General features: G+C 45.5%; 1 protein-coding gene across 2 annotated transcripts in view; it reads right to left on the reverse strand.

Moving 5' to 3' along the window:
• The window catches only part of LOC147747789 (flavin-containing monooxygenase 1-like), a 472,774-nt gene that overhangs the window by 125,390 nt on the left and 325,571 nt on the right, over positions 1-21,813 (reverse strand). For both annotated transcript variants that reach the window (XM_086955833.1, XM_086955843.1), the window contains one exon: positions 742-938. In XM_086955833.1, the coding sequence (XP_086811959.1) occupies positions 742-938 (197 nt within the window). The remainder of the gene's footprint in view (positions 1-741; positions 939-21,813) is intronic.

A 21,813-nucleotide genomic window follows, 5' to 3' on the forward strand; every position in this document is an offset into this window, starting at 1 on the left:
GGCGGAGAGTGGGCGGAGCTTCCACAAAGCTTCCACACTATACTGAATACTGTTGGCTCGCAAAGCGAGCTGCACAGGCGCTGCAACGCTAGGCTCACCCTAAACAGGGTTTCTGTCTATCTGAAATCATTTTATATAGACATCCTAGAAATTTACCCTAAATTCTACCCTCAAGGGTTTAGGATGGGCTCAATTGCTTCAAATGTTATAATAGACAGAACCATATTTAAAAATGGAATAACAACACTCAAAAACAATTTCATATGAATCACTAAGAAATGTAGATCCAGTAGTACGCACTGTTGGCTCTCCATTTTCTTCATTGGGTTGTGTTGGAATGTCGTAGTCAGATCTTTTTATTATGTGAAATAAACATTGTGTATTAAATATCGTTTACGAAAATACTTTCCCTTTGTGTGTAGATTTTCTATACCATCCCTTTGTGTGTAAAGTTTCTATAATATTCCTTTGTGTGTCGAGTTCCTATTAACTCCAATGAGGCAAAATCTTTGTAAATGATATGTAGGCCACGATATTTGTCTTACGATAGGCGGACTATGATAATGTGGCGTTACCCCAGTTTGTACAGTATGCAGTCTCCCTTGGTGTGTTTCTGCTAATTCCATGATTTGATTAATAATTCATGCTTGTTTCCTAGTTAAATTCCTTCTGAAGTCTGATTGTGTTCTGTGTTTTTATGTCGAAAAATAAATAAAAGCATTTGAACAAAGAAAAACACACCTGTCTCGCTGTAATCCATAGTTTGACTGATCAAAGCACTTATTCAGATGCCTCTCTATCAGCCACCATTCCACGGAGCTAGGCAAAGACAGCCGGATCCATGTCTTAAAACGGGAAAAGTTCAACAAGTCAAAAGGGTAGCCGCCTTCCTCGATACGGCTCAGGACCCAGGCTCCTCTCTTGCTGCTAAGAAACACCTGGAAAACAAACAAACAGATCAATAACCATCTTTGTGTCTCTTTTGTATTGGCCCCTTACCGATCAAAGCGTCTGAACAAACATTCATTGAATTATTACTTAACACCCAGTTTAATTTCATTTAGATTTATTTTAAAATGTAGTTGCTCATTTTCTAAGTGAAGGTGTGATGTGCACTGTGTGTGCCAGGACTAGTAATGCAAAGGTGCGCGGAGAAGGGAACTCAGGCCTGCAGTGTAGGGCCTGCATGCAGTTTGCTAAGTTAGCATGTTGTCCTGACAAGTGTAACCACTTGTCAGGCCTTACTTTCCCTTTTGCGTACACAGTGGGCACCCCTGTGGTAGGTCCCGGGTGACCCCTGGGCAGGGTGCACTGTAAGTAAAAGGCAGGACATATATTGAGGTGTGTGTTATGTACTGACAGTGAAAAACACTCCATTTCATTTGTCATTGGTGAAAGGCCATCCTGCCCATAGGACAGAATGGGGGAGGCTGGGTGTTGTGTTTTGTTAGCCTAGTTTCCCATAAGTTTAAAATGGAGAGCTGAAGGTTAGTCTGTATGAACTCACAGTGTCATAACACATCTTTCTTTGAAAGTGGTTTGTCACTGTATGTTCAAAAACCACTCTTTTAGAAAGTGGCTCAGATTTGTGCTTTAAGCATTTCTGTGTGTCTCTGCTGAATGTGGATTGACTGTCTGGATCTGAGAGGTGAGAGGAGCTGGGGGATGTCTTGACCCAGGGAGTCGTTGAGATGGCACCAGGCTGACCTGCATCTGGAGAGCAGGTGGAGGAGAAGCCCCGGGAGGCAAAGAGGCCTTGGTTGCTGCTATAAAACAATTGACCCATCTCCTGCTGAGTGATTAAGGATCCAGACCCCCAGTGTCAAAGGGAGAAAGGTGACACTGGGAGGGAGACACCCAGAACTGATTGAGGCAGGGGTCAGGGACCCCTGAGCACAAAAACCTTCAAAGGCATTTAGTGGTATAACTATGAGAGCTGGGACCCCTGAACGTTGGAATAGAAATGGATTGAGACTGAAAAGGCTTGGACCCATTTTGTGGTCAAGAGGAACCTCTGCTGAGGAAGGAACAACTGAAGAGACTGCTGGGAAGGACCGGCCCTTGCTTCATGATCTGGGGCTGGTCTGTAGATGCTGTTTTAACCCAGGAAGAGGTTGTTGGGACTGTGCTTTGTGCGCTGGCTCCCCCTGCTTGAAGAAGACTTTGCTTTGTGCTGTGTCTTGCTACCCCAAGGGACCGAGGTGATCTGGCTCCCTGTTTGGAAATAAAGGATGCAAGAAAGAGGTTGCTGTACTGTTCCTATGTAGAAGTGGGGGAGGTTTAACTGGCATGACCAAAGGTGTTAGAATGACACCTTGGGGCATCCATTATGTTGGATGTATTTGCCTCACACACCCCGAAGGATGTCATGCTTCATCATTGGCGTTTGCTCCTCGTCGGGGAGGCGGTGCAATCCCCGACGGGCTCACCTCAAGAGGGGCTCTTTGGCGGAGATCTTTTATCCAACAGCCTTATGGTGAAGTGGAGGTGTGTGGGCAGGAAGGTGTTTGATGATGGTATGATTGTTAAAATGTAGCAAGGGGTACCGGAATTCACTTTATTCTGGGGGTCCCCTGGCTGCAATTAAAACGTGGGACTAGCTTACTAGGTGTCAACAGGTTAGGTTGAGTGACACTAGAGAAGGCTAGAGATGAACGTGGTCGACATGTTTCTCGCTTAGGGTCAAGTTACCAGCGATTCATCAGGACCTTACAAAAAGTGAGGAAAGGAAGAGACATGCTCGTGTCATGTATGTGATGTAAGTTACCTCTGTGGGGTCTCCTATGCCTAAAGGTCAGGGACTATTTGCCACATGAGGGTCGGCGGGACTGAACATCCGCCGAGCTACTCGAGCTCGGCGGATACGGGTAGGTCTCACAGCGCGGACACAGGCTTGCTGAGCCTCACCTAATGGGCTCACCCCTGATACACTTACAACAGTTTATGGCCAGGTATGCCCCACTACAAGACAAGGTGGAAGCTGAGGGACCTCAGACACTTCTATTATGCAGAACATGGTGTCTGTTCTGTGGGGTCTGGTGCTCTTCAGCTGGTCGCTGGAGACAAAGGGTCATATTTACAAGGGCATTATGCCATCGGAACATCAATGACGTGCCCATGGGGCAATGCCCTGCTCCATATTTACAAATCAGCGTTAAGCCACTTTGCATGGCGTAACGGCACTTTGAAAATATCGCCCCTTGTCACGCACGTATCTGCGTGAAAGGGGCGTGTAATGGGTGTTGCTGTGGGCGTTCCACCTCAACACCCATTGCTTTTTTATGCTGCACGAGATTTACAAGGATCTGTAAATCTGAGGCAGCGTCAAAAACCAACGCCACTGAATAGCAGGCATTAGATTGGCGCAATGAGGAGAAATACCTTGTATTTCTCCTCGTTTTTGCTCTTTCTATATGGGCTGCATTCTGAAGCACACATGACAAGAGAAAATCGCCTTGAAAGATTGTTTATGTGCAGGAAGATGTCACTCCTGCGCAAAAACAATCATCTCTGCAATGCAGGCACTCTTACACTATGGCACAAGGGTGTCTGTGTTGGCGCTAGGCAGCTTTCTTTCGCACTAGGGAAAACAGAACAGAGCAACGTTTTTTTGTAAATAAAGCACAACCCTTTATTTTATAAATGACGCAGAGTGCCGCTGCTAAATGGCTTGCAGCGCCGCACTGCGCAATTTCCTAGTAAATATACCCCAAAATCTTCCAATCCAGGTAGTGAATGGGTCGGAAACATGCACTGAACTTACTAATGATGACTCCTGCAACATGTTTATCAATTGACTTTTTATATTTTAAGTTGGTGGTTGTTTACATAACATATGTCTAGTTGTAGACATATGTCTACATATATCATATGTCATATGTGTAGTTTATGAGTGATGTCAAATAATTTGCATAAATTGTAGCACAGAAACTACTGTTTATATTCAGGAGGGTGATCATGATGTTGTCAAATTGTAATGACGAGTAGTGGGATGTGCTTAAATACCATACTGCTGACAGTCTCTCACAAAGGGGTCTCAGGAAGTACTAGGCTTCCTGTTACATGAAGGGAAATATATGCCAACTATTTATATGCCATGGGGCATATATATCAATGAGTTGCACCACGCAAGGTGTTGCAAAGGCAATGCGACAACTAAGACAGATTAATCAATCCACGCAAGGCCACCTTGGGCAGCCCTACATGGCTTGATAAATCTAGAGAAACGTAGTGCAAAATGCTGCATTGTGTTAGTCTTCCCCAGGGAGGCAATCCAGGGGTGGAACGTTTGGTGTTACCATGCACCCACCCATCATTTTGGCGCATTCCCAGGTTTGCCATTACTGGTAGAGCTTGGGAGGCGTAACAAGGAGAAATATCTTTACTTCTTCTAGTTTTTTCCTATTTCTATATGTGCTGCACTGTGCAGCATACATAGGAAAAGGAGGAAAATGCCTCTGAGGATTGTTTTTGTGCAGGTAGATGCCCCTTCCTTCACAAAAACAATCCTAACTACAACGCAAGCACCCTTGCACCAGAGCACTAATCTGCCTGCTCTGGCGCCAGGTAGTACATTGTGCGCCAATGCAAGGAAAGGACAGGAATGTGCTGTTTCTTGTTAAATACTGTGCATTCCTGCCCTTTCCCTTTCATGCAGTGCAGCAGCAAGGTGGTTTGCTGTGCTGTGTGAAATATAGAAAAACCCGCCCCTAAGTGTTTCTACAAAAACAGTTAAAGGCCACATTCACTTAGAGCTAAATTCAAAACTGTTTCTTTCCATTGGTTTACAGGCACCGATTGGATGCTATTGCAAACAATCTCCACCTGCTATATTCCTTAAAATCCTGCATGAAAAACTGATCTGTAATTAAACTTTTCCGATTTCCCTTCCTTAATTTATTTATTATATCTCTGCTTTCCTACTACCTTCTATATGCCTATTCTGTATATAAATTACTCTAAATCTCATGACTGTCCGTCTTAAACTCTTTTTTGAACCATTCTGTTGGACCCGGCCCTTTTGGCAGGTTCACCCCGAGACTTTTTGCTTTTTCCTAGCCTGTTTCTGTGACCTGGTGTTGGTGATTTTAGGCCTCTGCGCACTTTTTCACTGTGGTACAGTGTAAAGTGCGTGAGCTCTCTGTGTATGTGTGGTGAGTGACCTGCCCTCCCATAGGAATGCATTGGGAATATGTGTGACCATGGTAGTTCCTGATGTGTGGGGAGTGCAGGGTCGAGTTTGGTATGTGCAAACTCGTGAGATTGAATGCTGCGCAATGATATATGCGGCATGATTGTGTGTAGTGCCACTTTTAGAAGTTTGCATATTTGTGTAATTTGTGTCTGGCGTGTGATTGTCTGGTGAACCTGGCTCCAAGAGTCTGGGAGGGTCTGCCCCGGTGGTGAATGGAGTGTTTAGCATGCTGATGTGAGGGGAGGGGTGCACCTGGGCCTGAATAGGGCTGGGCTTTCCCCACACAATGCTGGCTCCACCCACTGTGGTGCGTCTGATGTTCCTAGCCTGGCCTGTGAAAGGAGTTCCCTATAACCAGTTGTAGCTGTTTCTCACACTGCCTGCACCCTTCTAGACAAAGGATTTCTCTGTATAAAAAGGGGCTGTGTCCCCTTTCAAAATGTTCTTGTTTCTGACTTGAATCCTGCCAGGGGCGTGCTGCTGCTTGGGCCCAGGGGAAGGCTTGCCTCCCTGGGCCCTGCCCAGCCCCTGGATACCTGATGGACTTGTCCTGGACCCCTGAAGGACTTTTTGCTGGACCTTTGTTGCCCTAGCGCTGGGAGCGCGTCTTGGGGGTCTGCCTGATGCCACAGCGCTTGGAAGCGCTTTATTTATACTTCTAGCGCTTGGGAGCGCTTCATGTGCTGCCTGTGCCCCTAGAGCACTTGAGAGCGCTGTATTTTACTTATAGCGCTGGGAGCGCTTTATTTTGCCCCCAAGCGCTTAGTAGCACTTTTATTTTTATTCTCAAGGGTGCCCACCCCTCGTTTTGCACCTCGAAGGGTCACCGCCATCGGCCCGGGCCGGGATCAGCCTCGGAGCGGCCGCGCTGTGATTCGCTCGCTCTGGGGGGGGGGGGCTCGGCGAAGAAGCAGCACAGTCATTGGCTGACTGTGGGAATCTCACGCTGGGATTGGCCCAGCCGGGAGCAGTGCAGCGTCAGGAGGGGCTCGTCCAGAGAGCCGCGCTGGGATTGGCTCAGCGCTCACCCCTTGCTGAAGATGACGCTGCCGCATGGTGGAAGCGCGGAGGCATAGCGGGGCTTCCGTGTCCTGGAAGGAGCCCCGGCAGAGAAATCCCGCGATGAGGAGCCGCCGCCGCCCGAGGTCCGGTGAGTGAGGGCTGGGTCGGGTAATGCGGGGGAAGTTCGGTTCCCGCTCCACGAGGGAGGCACTGGATTATGGTGGTGCCGGGCGTGCCGAGGCACTATGTCAGAGCGTCCCCGTGTGTCAGAGGGCCGCTCCAACGTGGAGAATTGTGTTCTGGGCTAGATGGCCCGTGATGTGCTCAGCTAGGGGCGTGTTCCTGGTGGTGCATTAAGGGCGGCCCCGGTTGGCAGTGGGTTGCCCCAACGTTGTCTAGAGCCCACGAGGCTCCCTGGGGGCATTTGTGTTTAGAGCCTCGAGGCTCCCACGACCACGGGGACATTATTGTCCCAAGAGCCTGTGTGGCTCCAGCATTTGGCCGCAGTATTTGTTTCAGAGCCAGATGGCTCCTGAGGGGCCTAGTTGATACCAGAGCCTGTGTGGCTCCAACATGTGGCGCAATTTGCTTGAAGGGCTACTGAGAGCCCATGCCACAGTTTTGTTATTTCCCAGCTGCCCAGCAATTAGTGGGCAGCTGCACCGTTTAGGCGCTTGGGATTGTCCTCAGCTGCCCAGCAATTAGTGGGCAGCTGTAACGTTTAGGTTTTTGCGCCGGTGGCGCACCCCTGACTTGCGCTGCATTGGGATTGCGCCCTGACATTCTGGACACAGGGCTCTTTAGTCCCTTTATTGTAGGGCCAGTTGGCCTGGGGGCTGATAGGTGAATAGGGCGCAAGGCCCTAAGGTGATTTTACGCAATGTGGTTACCTGTTATGTTTATGATGGTAATTGCCTAATGTGAGTTTTTGCGCAATTTGATGTGGTGCTAGGAAATGTAATGCATTTAATATGATTACGCACCTTGATCTTACACCTCTGAATGTTTTTTATGCATCATGTGTCTTCCTTGTTCTTACACCGCTGAATGTATGTTTTATGCTTCAGTACACCTCTGAATGTTGTGATGCATCATGTGTAATGTGTTCTTGCCTATACCCCTAATTGTATTGTGATACTGAGGTGGTTTTTCTTTCTTGTACAGGTGGTCCTAGTGAGGTCCTGGTTCCCTGCGTGACATTTTCCTAAGGTGGTTAGGGTTGCGTAGGTGTTACTTACCTGTTACCAGTGGTTACTGGTTGTGTGCTATATTTGCTAATTTGTGCTACAGTGATTTTATATCCTATATTCTATGTTCTATAAGTGCTATTTCTACTAAGTGCTGATTCTGACAGGCACCCATGTGGCCCTGTCCTGTGTAAATAATCCCTTGTGAATGTTGCCCTTGCCAGTTGGCACCATGTATTTTGAGTGATTACTATCTGATGTGTTTTGCAATACAGAAGTTATTTTTATATAACCTAGTGTGGAGTTCCTTTTGTGGTGTGCCTAGGATGTTGTGCTGTTGTGTGCGTGCGCAAATGCTTTACACATTGCCTCCGGGATAAGCCTGTCTGCTCGTGCCAAGCTACCAAGGGGGTGAGCAGGGGTTATCTTGGCATGTGACTCCCTTGCCCTGACTAGAATGGTGGTTTCTGCCTGGCTTTGGCGTCAGCCTTAGCCAACCAGAAATAGCCAGTTCTAACACATCCCAATATTTATTAATTCCAGCTAATTTGCTTCTCACATAGCTCCCTCCAATGATCACACCTGTTAATGTACCATAAAGAAACTGGGTGAATGCATGGAATAGTTTCCTTTAGCATGCAATACAAATGCTAATAAACAATGGAATGGCCAGGCAGTCATAGTGGAAATCGTCATACTCATCATCAGAATCTGAAATTGCCAAGTTTTGCAGGGCTCAGGATATTACACCATTTTGCGGATTGTAATATTATGAACTGCTAGAATTAATTGCTCATATCGGGATAGTCAACTGTTTGTGGTGCTGGATTGGAGTACAGGTCAGTAAAATTTCAATCAAATGAGTAACCATCACAATAAGTATATTAACCATTACAATACGATCACTTTGCTGGATTCCAACGATAACCGCATAAACAGATCTTGAACAATTCGGGAAGTGCTACAGCCAATTAAGCTACTGTGTTTGAAAAGTAAAACACTGACAATTTCACTTCTCCAAGGAACTGTGCCAATACAGACAAGGTGCCCCTGTCACGTTCATGACAGAAGAGGAAGGGTCCTTGGCATAGTTGGGCATCCCATGGGCTGCTATACTGCAGAGATTGCTTTTGAGCTCTAGGAAGGCACTCTTGCATTCTTCCTTCCAAGTAACTGGATCAATCACATCATTATGATTAAGCCTCTGTAGGGACTTTGCGACTAGGGAATCGTTTGTAATCCACTGACAACAATAGCCAACCGATCCTACGAACATCCTGACTTCTCTTAGTGTATTGGGTCGGTCCATTAAGTGTGAGTACCAAGGATCCCCTGACAAATTGGTAAGACAATTCCTAGGACAGAGTAAATATACAGTAGAGAATAAATTCCTAGGCAACCTAACAGTTTAATATATAAACCAATGTTAATGGGCTCAGTGTAAAAGATCAAAACTGTACTAATATATTTAGATGACATTATTTAATCTTCAATTATCAAATTAATATCAACGCATTCATTATTTTAAAATACCGATTTAGTGTTTGAACTTGGACAAGGTGGGCCATATCCCTTGGTTATGTTATATTAAAAAGCAGAGCATATATTATGCCTCCCTGATTTCTTCAGCTGTCCAGAGGCTCTCTCTCTTTAGTGACTCATCAAACACTTAAAGACCTTTATTGGAAGTGGATAAGGCATTCCAGAATCTGCATCGAAGCCAATAGAAGTACTGAGGTTCAGCACTCTACATTATTTGGTTGCTTCCCCTGGCCCTGTTAGGCACCCCATGGCTCTTGCTTTGTGTCCTTGTGACAGTTTGTCTGTCAACTTTGCACTTAATGTTGTTCTACAATTTTTTCTGCCTTTTTAGGAAAAAGTTTTGATTCCACTTTTTAAGGAGAACATTTCCTATTATAAGACAGCTATGATTTATTTGTATACCATGCCTCCTATAAATGCTTGTTTTGCTATTGCTAGTTATATTCAATAAATTCTCAGGTCTAGGAGAAAAAAAAAATACCGATTTAGTGACATAAAAAGCAATATTTATTCAAAACATAGTTGATCTTCATAAAATTACAATAAAAGACTCATAATGCGGCAGAGGTTACGTCTTCCTCCTGAAGAATGCTCTTACATCTATCTTCAGGCTCCAAGTAAAGTATTCCCTCAGACTTGCTCTGTATAAAGTATAACCTTTTGTTTAATCTTATCGTGGTTGATGCATTACGATTCCTTAAAACCACATTTTCGGGCATCCACTGTTCATTCAAGTGAAAGTCTGAGGGAATACTTTACTTGGAGACTGAAGATAGATGTATGAGCATTCTTCAGGAGGTTGACAAAAACAAGGCCTATTTCAAGAGATACCAGGTCAGATTACGTCAGAGGTGAGTATTTGTGAAAGTTGTCAAGAACAAGGCCTTTTTCAATAGATACAAGTTTAAATTACGTTGGAGGAGAGGAGCTGTATTTCTTTTTTTTTAATTTTTTTATTTCCAGTAATTTTTTATTTAATTTATATATACAAGGTGCATCTAACGGGTGTTTGCCATTCATGTGGACTGCCCTGATCCAATTTGACCGCTATTTTAATTTTGAGTCAGATAAATTGTACATGTACATATCAAGTTTGAAAAGCGAGAGAGAATTTTAACCTAAATCAGGTTTAACTCAATTTAATTACTCCGCATTAGGAAATAATAAAGAACTTTCAGAAAACAAAGCTCCTCAGAAAATAATTGGGAGACTTAGAACTCAAAGATTTTAGCGCATAAAAGATAAGAAACGTGCACACCATTTTTATCCAGTGCCGTGCCATCTACCAACCATCTAAATAATACGTTGTGGCAATTCCTGACGAAGGCGCACATCACGCCGAAACGCTCATCGAAGACTTAACCTCGTCCACATTTTGGGTTTTTAATTGTAATTTTATGGAGATCGACTATGTTTTGAATACATATTGCTATGTATGTCACTAAATCGGTATTTTAACATAATGAATGCGTTGATATGAATTCGATAATTGAAGACTAAATAATTTCATCTAAATGTATTTATACAGTTTTGATCTTTTACACTGAGTCCATTAACATTGCTTTATATATTAAACTGTTAGGTTGCCTGGGAATGTATTCTCTACTGTGGGTCGGTACGTTCTCAGGATCGCAGAGATGAGTGCTTTGGACACCTTTCTCACTCACTTTTCAGTCTGGTGTCCTAAGTATAGGACTCTCTTCTGACAGAGGAAGCTTTACGCTGACAGAGTAATTGGACTTTTCTGTCTGCAGAAGAAATGCTTATAAATCACTGCAGGGGAATAACATCGCAGATAACATGGGTGTCTGTTGAGGGCACATATCCATACTCAAGGAAACAGAAATATTAATGATGAACAAGTAAGCTTGAGGGAGATAAGTAAGAAAGTAAAAAATATGCATGACAAAAAAAAGATTGGTAAATACATAGGGGAAACAACTGGGACAGAAGGGAAGCGTGGAAGGTTAGGAAACATGAAAAGAAAGGAGGAAGAGGAGGCGAAGGTTATAATGGAAGGGTGAAAGAAGTGAAGATAGAAAAATTTAATGGATCGAAGGGTGGAAGGAACAATAGGTGACAGGATGGATGCCACCAAGGCCTTCGACAGGGTCAATTGGATGTACCTGTCGGGGGCCTTGGCCAAATTCAATGTGGGCAAGGGTTTTCGCAGAGCGGTAAAACTCCTGTACCATAGCCCGACCGCTTCTGTATTGGTGAACGGGGGTCTCTCAGAACCATTCGCAATTACGAGAGGAACACGGCAGGGCTGCCCCTTATCACCTTTGCTTTTCGATCTCTATATTGAGCCGTTTGCTCAAAGATTAAGAGAGGATGATTCCATCAAGCCTTTTATCTGTGGAGATTGGGAAAAGAGAGTTGCTCTCTACGCGGACGACGTTATGATAATGACTTCGGAGATTAGTACCGCGTTCCCTGCTGCCATAAAGGTGGCCTTGGAATTTGGGGAAGTCTCAGGCTATGAGGTAAATGCCTCAAAGACGGAGATAATGGTATGGAACGATGAGGTGAGTGGTCTTAATGAGCAACTGAGTACATCTTTGCGTTACTTAGGGCTAAACATTGTTAAGGATATTAGCCTGATTGCCCCTTCGAACTTTGGTAGCAAAGGAATGTCGGAAGCTGATGAGAGCATGGCAGCACCTTCCTTTGTTTCTACTAGGTAGAGTCAACCTAGTAAAGATGTCTATCTTACCGAAGATTTCCTTCTTGTTTAATACAATTCCTTTATTTTTTGACCCTACTTTGCTGACTAAATTACAGGGCGAAATCACTTCATTTATTTGGAACAATAAAAATCCAAGGATAGCCTGGAAAAAGATCAGGCGTCGCAGGGAGAAGGGGGGTTTGGCAGGCCCAGATTTGCAGATGTATGCGTGGGCATTCCAACTCTCACACGCTAGAATTTTGATAAAGAAGCTAGCAGATGGGGCATCGGAAGTATGTTTGTGGCTCTATTGAATAACGAAGGAGTTGGGCAGTCTGGTTACCTGTTTAAATTTGGGGATCCCAAGTTAAAAAATAAAATAAAACTGAAGGTCCTGCAGGGCTTAGCGAAAATATGGGCCAAGGTGAGGTCTTCAATAAAATTGGGTTATTACTCCAGCAGATCCCCAATATGGGACCTTCCCTTGGCTCCAGGTTGGGTGGACGACAGCTTAACGCTTCCACTTAGAGAGGCCGGGTTAACAGTATGGGGGGATCTGTTTACGGATGGGACCCTGCTCCCATGGGAATATCTGGTACGGGGGCCCGGTCTTTCGAGATTTAAATACCTGCAAATATCAAGTTGGGCTCAAGCTGCAAACACTCAAACTCCACGCCAAAATAACTTGCCAATAGGAGGAGGCAGCGAACTTGAATCTCTTCTGCTAAATAAACCACCAGCAAAGAAAGAGATATCCCTTTGGTACAATTTGATATTGGAAGAGACTGACAGTGATTTTCATCTTCCCGAATTACTGTGGGGTGACCTGATGCCAGGCTTGAGCGTGAAAGATCTGTGGCTAATGTCTTGCAGAGTAATGTGGGACCTAGTCAAACCAGCCTGGCTCCGTATAAACCATCTCTTTACCCTGCACAGGGCGTATTACTCCCCTCAGAGGCTCTCTAAATTTACCTCGGGGGTCCTGGTGGCTTGCCCACGTTGTGGTCTGAAGGAAGCCCCGGACACACCTATGTTCTTTGACTGTCCTCACCTAGTACCTTTTTGGGAATCAATCAGCAGTAAACTCTCATCTTCCCTTGGCTTTACAGTAGAGATTGACCTATGCCTCGTCATTTTTGGAGTTGGGGACCAGACTCGCAGTCCCGCAAAGAATCTTTTGTACTATTCCATTCTGGCAGCTCGCAGAGAAATCTGTAAGCGGTGGAAGGACGCTTCCCCCCGACCTTCTTCGACTGGAGCTCTTCAATCCTTCAAATCTCAAAACTAGATCTTGCCAGGGTTGGGAAGCCAGATAAAAGAGCGTTTTGGCACTTGTTTGCTTGATCCCAATAAACAATTGAACCGGTGTTTATTTTCTTCCCCCCGGATCCAATGATTACGCAGCCATGGTTTACTCTTCTTGCTATGCCTGCCTCCTTCTTCTTCGCTCCCTGTCTGTTGGCCTGGCAATAGCTTTATGGCAATTGGCTATCTGGTTGTTATCTGTCTCCTGTGCAACAAGCTGAGAGGATAGGTGTGGATCCAGTTGTTGTTGGGAACGGGTTGCTATCTCCATATTCTTTCAATCCCTACCAGTCTAAGCTGAGGCAGTACGACTGTACTCCATTACACCTTTCTCCCTTGTACCACGACATGGCAGTTGGAAACCAGGAACGTAGATGAGGATAAAAAATAATTTAAAAAAAGGATGGAAGCGTGAAAGGATGAATAGGTGAATTGATGAATAAAGGGATGGATGGAAGAATGGGCAGATGGGAAGAAGGGAGAGTGAAAAGCAGGGTAAAAGGATGCCTGGATTGATTCATGAGTGTGTGCTTTTAAGGGTGGATTGTTGAAAGCAAGGATGTATATATGAAAGGGTAAATGAACAAATAGTTGGATTTTATGTACGTAAGCATGATCTGGTTGATGGAAAGTTGAAGGGAGGGACAGATTGATGGATAAATAGATGAAAATTAAGAAACAGAAGGGAGAAAGAATGGCTTAATAGATGGATAGAAGGATGAAAGTGCGAAGAGAACTCTTGTAAGGATGGTCGGCTCACTTCATGTGTGCTTTGTGATTAAATGTTTGGTCCAAGTACGGAGCCTTTTCATTTTCTGGCTACTCCACCGGGATATCTAGAAGCCTCCTTGCTCAAGTATCTCAACTCTACCTCATAGTAACTGTTCAATCACCATGGATGAATTGTACCCTTCACGATTTCTTAGAATTCCACCCAAAATCTTAATACATAAATCTCTTTCGGTGCTGGCTCTATTGGAGATGTTTATGATTCGATGTCCACAAAAGCAGGGACTGTAGGTGCAACAGTTGCACCTGTAGATGAACTTGATACAGACGGAGATGTCACTTCTAGGGTGCACTCAGGGCAGTGGAAACACTTGGGCCCTCAGTTGCATTGACTCCTGATCTTCCAGTAATTGACTACTGAGTGTCTGACCGAACCGAAGGAGGAACAACATAGTATGGAGATAGTCTTGAATTTAATAGATCCCCTATTAGCCCCTCTTCTCATTATCATCTAACTCGGTATCCCTTTCCTACTGATGATCTTTAATCTGGCTCTCTTTCTTGTCTGCCATCTCCCTTTAATTCTCCCACACAATTGCAGGGTTTGCACCCACACCAACAATCATACCATCAACTCGTGTTCGCTGATTCGAATTTCATTTCACATCCAAACTGTAACTAATGGACTGACTGTACAGAGTCTTCATTCTGTTGCACTCCTTTTTAGGTCGAGTTTACTCGAACCTATTGTTGTCAACCCAAAAAATTCCTTTCCTAACAGGTGGATTCGGCGGATTTTGGACAGTGCACGAGAGAGTCACGTGACTCCTCGTGGACGAGCATGCCCAGCAGCATTTCTCCATGGCCGCCAGGCCACATCAAAGGCTTCCCCAGCACTGCCCCACCCATCAATTACTCTCCCACGCTGCTTCCCACCCTCATCGCCGCTCTCCCCGCTCCGCCCCCTCCCCTGCCCGCTGTGTCGCATTTCTCCTCCCCCTCCCCACAGCAATGCCCTCGGTCTTGTTTTTTATTTAAGCTTTGGGTGGATGCTCAGCACAGCGCTGCTCATGTTAACTTTAAAGGGTTCTCTCATTCGTAGGCATATCCTCATAGGCTTCCTAAAACTCTTCACACCTGAGCTCTAATACGTGCCTTGTTTCTTCTTGTTTCATTTAGCGGCCGATTTTCGTCAAAGACACATTAATTGTTTACAGGCACAGAGAGTAAGTGATTTGCCCAGAATCACAGGCTTTTGAGCAGACGCAAAGACCCCTTTTCCCCGTTACAAAATCGTCAGCTCTGGCCGTAATGCCACATCCTGGGTAAAGATCGGCTCGTTATGGGCTGGAGGTTCAAACAGGAAGGAACTCGAGCTGAGCCAGGCTTCAGGCTCGAGCTTACACCGGCTTGCACACCTCTAATGGGGAGGGGGCATGACACAGAAGAGATGAAGTCTCAAGTGTGACATGATACCTCCCACTTCTTTGACAGTGGCAACAAACAGCAGATTATACCGTACGTATCAGCATATAGCGTTTATGCCATGCCATTTTTAATATATAATATGTGCTTTAACAAAATATATTTAACTACAACGAGAATGGACAGGACCACGAGAACGTATAAAAGGGCAAAGCTCACACTATTAGAAGGGATATAACTGGAATCAATGACACAGAGTATCAAAAAAGAGTGACATTCGGTTGAGGGGGTGAATAACGAAAAGTACATGTGCATGGGCTTTAAAGACGTATACATACAATTTTATAAGGACATGTAAAAACATTACAAATGCCATTCATGTTCTTTTCCATTAGAAGAACGGCTCTTGTACTAGTTTGTACGTGGATTTACGCACGTCATGAGTGGGCCGAACATCATTTCCGCCAAATTATACACCTTAAACTTGTAGTTGGTGCATTTTACGCGTTAAGCCACAATCTGTGTGTGTGGCGTTAATGTAAATATTGTAAGAATGCTGCATTAAACCAAATCCTCTAACTTTCGTGCCTGGCCGTCGTCTATGCAGAAGGCGGCTCTGTGCAGCAGGGCTCTGCAAAGCCGCTGCCGGCTGCCATGTCTGAGCTGCAGCTTTAAGAGCCGCCATTCCTCGCCAGGCATCATGTAAAGGACACCCGCAGCGGGTTTCTGGAAGACGGAAGCCTCGTTTCCAGGAATCGCACATCTGGCTAGTGAATGTAACTAAGCACAGAACCACCATGTCACATGTGTCAGAATTTGACTGTGTCTCGGCACAGAATGAACGTATGTATGCGAACAGTAAGTATACCAACATAAGATGGCGGGGGATGGAGACCGTTCTCTGGAAAAACTTGCCCACAAGTGCTATCAAGAGACCAAGAATGCTACACTGTAAAAAAAAAAAAATAGTAATAATACAGGTTTTACTCTTCCAAACGTTTCTCCACGGCCCCAAGGCCACATCAAAGGCTTCCCCAGCACTGCCCCGCCCATCAATCACCCTCCCACGCTGCTTCACACCCTCATCGCCGCTCTCCCCGCACCACCCCCTCCCCTGCCCGCCGTGTCGCATTTCTCCTCCCTCCTCCCCACAGCAATGCCCTCGGTCTTGTTATTTATTTAAGCTTTGGGTGGATGCTCAGCACGGCGCTGCTCATGTTAACTTTAACCACATCGATGCTAGTGTTATTTTCCTCCTGTGCTGACCTCTTGGTTTTCCCATTGTTCATGACGAGCTCAGCTCGTCATGAGTGTATGGAGGTGTACACCATGACGAGCTGAGCTCGTCATGAGCGTCCAAGGAGTTAAAGGGTTCTCTCATTCGTAGGCATATCCTCATAGGCTTCCTAAAACTCTTCACACCTGAGCTCTAATACGTGCCTTGTTTCTTCTTGTTTCATTTCGCGGCCGATTTTCGTCAAAGACACATTAATTGTTTACAGGCACAGAGAGTAAGTGATTTGCCCAGCATCACAGGCTTTTGAGCAGACGCAAAGACCCCTTTTCCCCGTTACAAAATCGTCAGCTCTGGCCGTAATGCCACATCCTGGGTAAAGCTCGGCTCGTTATGGGCTGGAGGTTCAAACGGGAAGGAACTCGAGCTGAGCCAGGCTTCAGGCTCGAGCTTACACTGGCTTGCACACCTCTAATGGGGAGGGGGCATGACACAGAAGAGATGAAGTCTCAAGTGTGACACGATACCTCCCACTTCTTTGACAGTGGCAACAAACAGCAGATTATACCGTACGTATCAGCATATAGCGTTTATGCCATGCCATTTTTAATATATAATATGTGCTTTAACAAAATATATTTAACTACAACGAGAATGGACAGGACCACGAGAACGTATAAAAGGGCAAAGCTCACACTATTAGAAGGGATATAACTGGAATCAATGACACAGAGTATCAAAAAAGAGTGACATTCGGTTGAGGGGGTGAATAACGAAAAGTACATGTGCATGGGCTTTAAAGACGTATACATACAATTTTATAAGGACATGTAAAAACATTACAAATGCCATTCATGTTCTTTTCCATTAGAAGAATGGCTCTTGTACTAGTTTGTACGTGGATTTACGCACGTCATGAGTGGGCCGAACATAATTTCTGCCAAATTATACACCTTAAACTTGTAGTTGGTGCATTTTACGCGTTAAGCTACGATCTGTATGTGTGGCGTTAATGTAAATATTGTAAGAATGCTGCATTAAACCAAATCCTCTAACTTTCGTGCCTGGCCGTCGTCTATGCAGAAGGCGGCTCTGTGCAGCAGGGCTCTGCAGAGCCGCTGCCGGCTGCCATGTCTGAGCTGCAGCTTTAAGAGCCGCCATTCCTCGCCAGGCATCACGTAAAGGACACCCGCAGCGGGTTCCTGGAAGACGGAAGCCTCGTTTCCAGGAATCGCACATCTGGCTAGTGAATGTAACTAATGCACAGAACCACCATGTCACATGTGTCAGAATTTGACTGTGTCTCGGCACAGAATGAACGTGTGGATGCGAACAGTAAGTATACCAACATAAGATGGTGGGGGATGGAGACCGTTCTCTGGAAAAACTTGCCCACAAGTGCTATCAAGAGACCAAGAATGCTACACTGTAAAAAAAAAATATATAGTAATAATACAGGTTTTACTCTTCTGAAAGTTTTTTTAGAATGGGCATATCAGGAGAATAATCACCATCCAGACAATGTAGGAGATGGCCAGGTGTTGGGTTGTAAGACTCAAATATATTGAGTGGGCCATGGACACGAACTAGTGCAGGGCAGCAGAAAGGGAGTTATATAGATATATATTAGAGCGGAGGGTTCTTTCAAAGATACCAGACGATAAGGAGGAAATGTACGACTATGAAGCGACCATGAAGCAGAATACTCGTGATCGATAATACGGATAAGAGCCAATGTGAACTGAATTGGAATAGTGAGAAAGCCAAAGGAATTCCTTCCGCTCCTTATCTCCTCAGGCACTCACTTAACGTCTACACGTGTCTCCCAGGCTCCTCACAGTGCCATATGTCCTCAGGGCATCACACTTCTAACGTGAACGACCATCTGCTCCTTGGAATGCTGGCATGGTTGACCAGCGCTGCCTGATCTTCTTCAAAGGCAGCTTGTAACCCGAGCTGCCCTCTGCCTTTGCATTGGCTTTGCATTCTGAACTCTTTCTTGGATTTCACACACAGTCCATAGCGCTTCCTTCTACCTTTCACGAGGCACACACACAAACCACCAGCTTTCAGTGCACGCTTTCACCAGGCACACACACACACACCACCAGCCATCAGTGCACGCTTTCACCAGGCACACACACACACCACCAGCCATCAGTGCACGCTTTCACCAGGCATACACACACACCACCAACCATCCGTGCATGCTTTCACCAGGCACACAAACACCACCAGCCATCAGTGCACGCTTTCACCAGACACACACACACACCACCAGCCATCAGTGCACGCTTTCACCAGGCAAACACACACGACCAGCCATCAGTGCACGCTTTCACCAGGCATACACACACACACCACCAGCCATCAGTGCACGCTTTCACCAGGCACACACACACACACCACCAGGCATCAGTGCACGCTTTCACCAGGCACACACACACACCACCAGCCATCCGTGCACACTTTCACCAGGCACACACACACACACACCACCAGCCATCAGTGCACGCTTTCACCAGGCATACACACCACTGGCCGTCAGTGCACGCATTCACCAGGCACACACACACACACGTCCAGCCATCAGTGCACGCTTTCACCAAGCATACACACCATCGGCCGTCAGTTCACTCTTTCACCAATCGCACGCAAACACCACCAGCCATCAGTGCACGCTTTCACCAGGCATACACACCACCGCCCATCAGTGCACACTCTCACCAGGCACAGACACCATCAGTCATCAGTGCACGCTTTCACCAGGCACACACACACACACACTGCCAGCCATCAGTTCACGCTTTCACCAGGCATACACACCACCGGCCGTCAGTGCACGCTTTCACCAGGCACACACACACACACACCACCAGCCATCAGTGCATGCTTTCACCAGGCATACACACCACCAGCCGTCAGTGCACGCTTTCACCAGGCACACACACACACCACCAGCCATCAGTGCACGCTTTCACCAGGCATACAGACCACGGGCCGTCAGTGCACACTATCACCAGGCACAGACACCATCAGTCATCAGTGCACACTTTCACCGGGCACTAACACCACCAGCTGTCAGCGCACGCTTTCACCGGGCACAAACACCACCAGCCGTCAGTGCACGCTTTCACCGGGCACACACACCACCAGCCGTCAGTGCACGCTTTCACCAGGCACACACTACCAGCCATCAGCGCATCCTTCCACCAGGCACACACACCACCAGCCGGCCAGGCATACACACACCACCAGCCATCAGTGCATGCTTTCAACAGGCACACACATACCACCTGCATCAGAGCACGCTTTCACCAGGCATAAACACCACCAGCCGTCAGTGCACACTTTCACCGGGCACAGACACCATCAGTCATCAGTGCACGCTTTCACCAGGCACACACCACCAGCCGTCAGTGCACGCTTTCACCAGGCCCACACACACCACCAGCTGTCAGTGCACGCTTTCACCAGGCACACACACCACCAGCCATCAGTGCACCATTTCTACAGGCACACACACCACCAGCCATCAGTGCACACATCAATTGTTAACCCATCCACAATTAACTATTGTAGCAATCGCAGTATGGCACACTTTACTTTTAAACATATTCATCTAAAGCGCAGCATGCCACCATTCCCTTACACTCTGCACCCTCACACACACTGCAATGGAACATACACTCCAAATACCACTCAGTGCCACATAATTGCACGCCACATAATTACACTGCACTCAATGTAACATACACTTCAAATACCACTCAGTGCCACATAATTTCACTCCACATATTTACACTGCACTCAATGCAACATACATTCCAAATACCACTCAGTCCCACATAACTACACGCCACATAATTACACTGCACTCAATGCAACATACACTCCAAATACCACTCAGTGCAACATAATTACACGCCGCATATTTACACTGCACTCAATGCAACATACACTCCAAATACCACTCAGTACTACATAATTACACGCCACATATTTACACTCTACTGAATGCAACACACACTCCACACAATACCACTTAGTGCCACATCATTATATGCTACATAATTACACTGCACTCAATGCCAAACACTCCAAATACCACTCAGTGCCACATAATTAAACACCACATAATTACACTCTACTGAATGCAACACACACTCCACACAATACCACTCAGTGTCACATAATTATATGCTACATAATTACACAGCGCTCAACGCAACATACACTCCAAATACCACTCAGTGCCGCATAATTACACGCCACATAATTACACTGCACTCAATGCAACATACACTCTAAAAGCCACTCAGTGCCACATAATTACACACCACATAATTACACTCTAGTGAATGCAACAAACACTCCACACAATACCACTCAGTGCTACATAAACATATGCTGCATAATTACACTGCACTCAATGCAACATACACTCCAAACAATACAACTCAGTGCCACATAATTACACGCCACACAATTACACTCTACTGAATACAACATACACTCCTCACACAATACCACTCAGTGCCACATAATTATATGCTTCATATTTACACTGTGCTCAACGCAACATACACTCCAAATACCACTCAGTGCCACATAATTACACGCCACATAATTACACTGCAGTCAATGCAACATACACTCCAAATACCACTCAGTGCCACATAGTTACACGCCACATAATTACACTGCATTCAATGCAACATACACTCCAAATACCACTCAGTGCCACATAGTTACATACCACATAATTACACTGCACTCAATGCAACAAACACTCCAAATACCACTCAGTACCACATAATTACATGCCACATAATTACACTCTACTGAATGCAACACACTCCACACAATACCACTCAGTGGCACATAATTATATGCTACATAATTACACTGCGCTCATTGCAACATACACTCCAAATACCACTCAGTGCCACATAGTTACATACTACATAATTACACTGCACTCAATGCAACAAACACTTCAAATACCACTCAGTGCCACATAATTACACGCCGCATAATTTCACTGCACTCAATGCAACATACACTTCAAGTACCACTCAGTCCCACATAATTAAACACCACATAATTACACTCTACTGAATGCAACACACTCCACACAATACCACTCAGTGGCACATAATTATATGCTACATAATTACACTACCCTCAACGCAAATTACACTCCAAATACCACTCAGTGCCACATAATTACACACCACATAATTACAATGCACTCAATGCAACATAAACTCCAAATACCACTCAGTGCCACATAATTAAACTCCACATTATTACTCTGCACTCAATGCAACGTACATTCCACATACCACTCAGTGCCACATAATTACACGCCACATATTTACACTGCACTCAATGTAACATACACTCCAAATACCACTCAGTGCCACATAATTACACGGCACATAATTACACTGCACTCAATGCAACATACACTACAAACCCCACCAGTGCCACATAATTACACAGCACTCAATGCAAAATAGAC

This window comes from Lissotriton vulgaris, chromosome 1_1 (assembly GCF_964263255.1).
Source record: "Lissotriton vulgaris chromosome 1_1, aLisVul1.2, whole genome shotgun sequence".
Lineage (NCBI taxonomy): Eukaryota > Metazoa > Chordata > Amphibia > Caudata > Salamandridae > Lissotriton > Lissotriton vulgaris.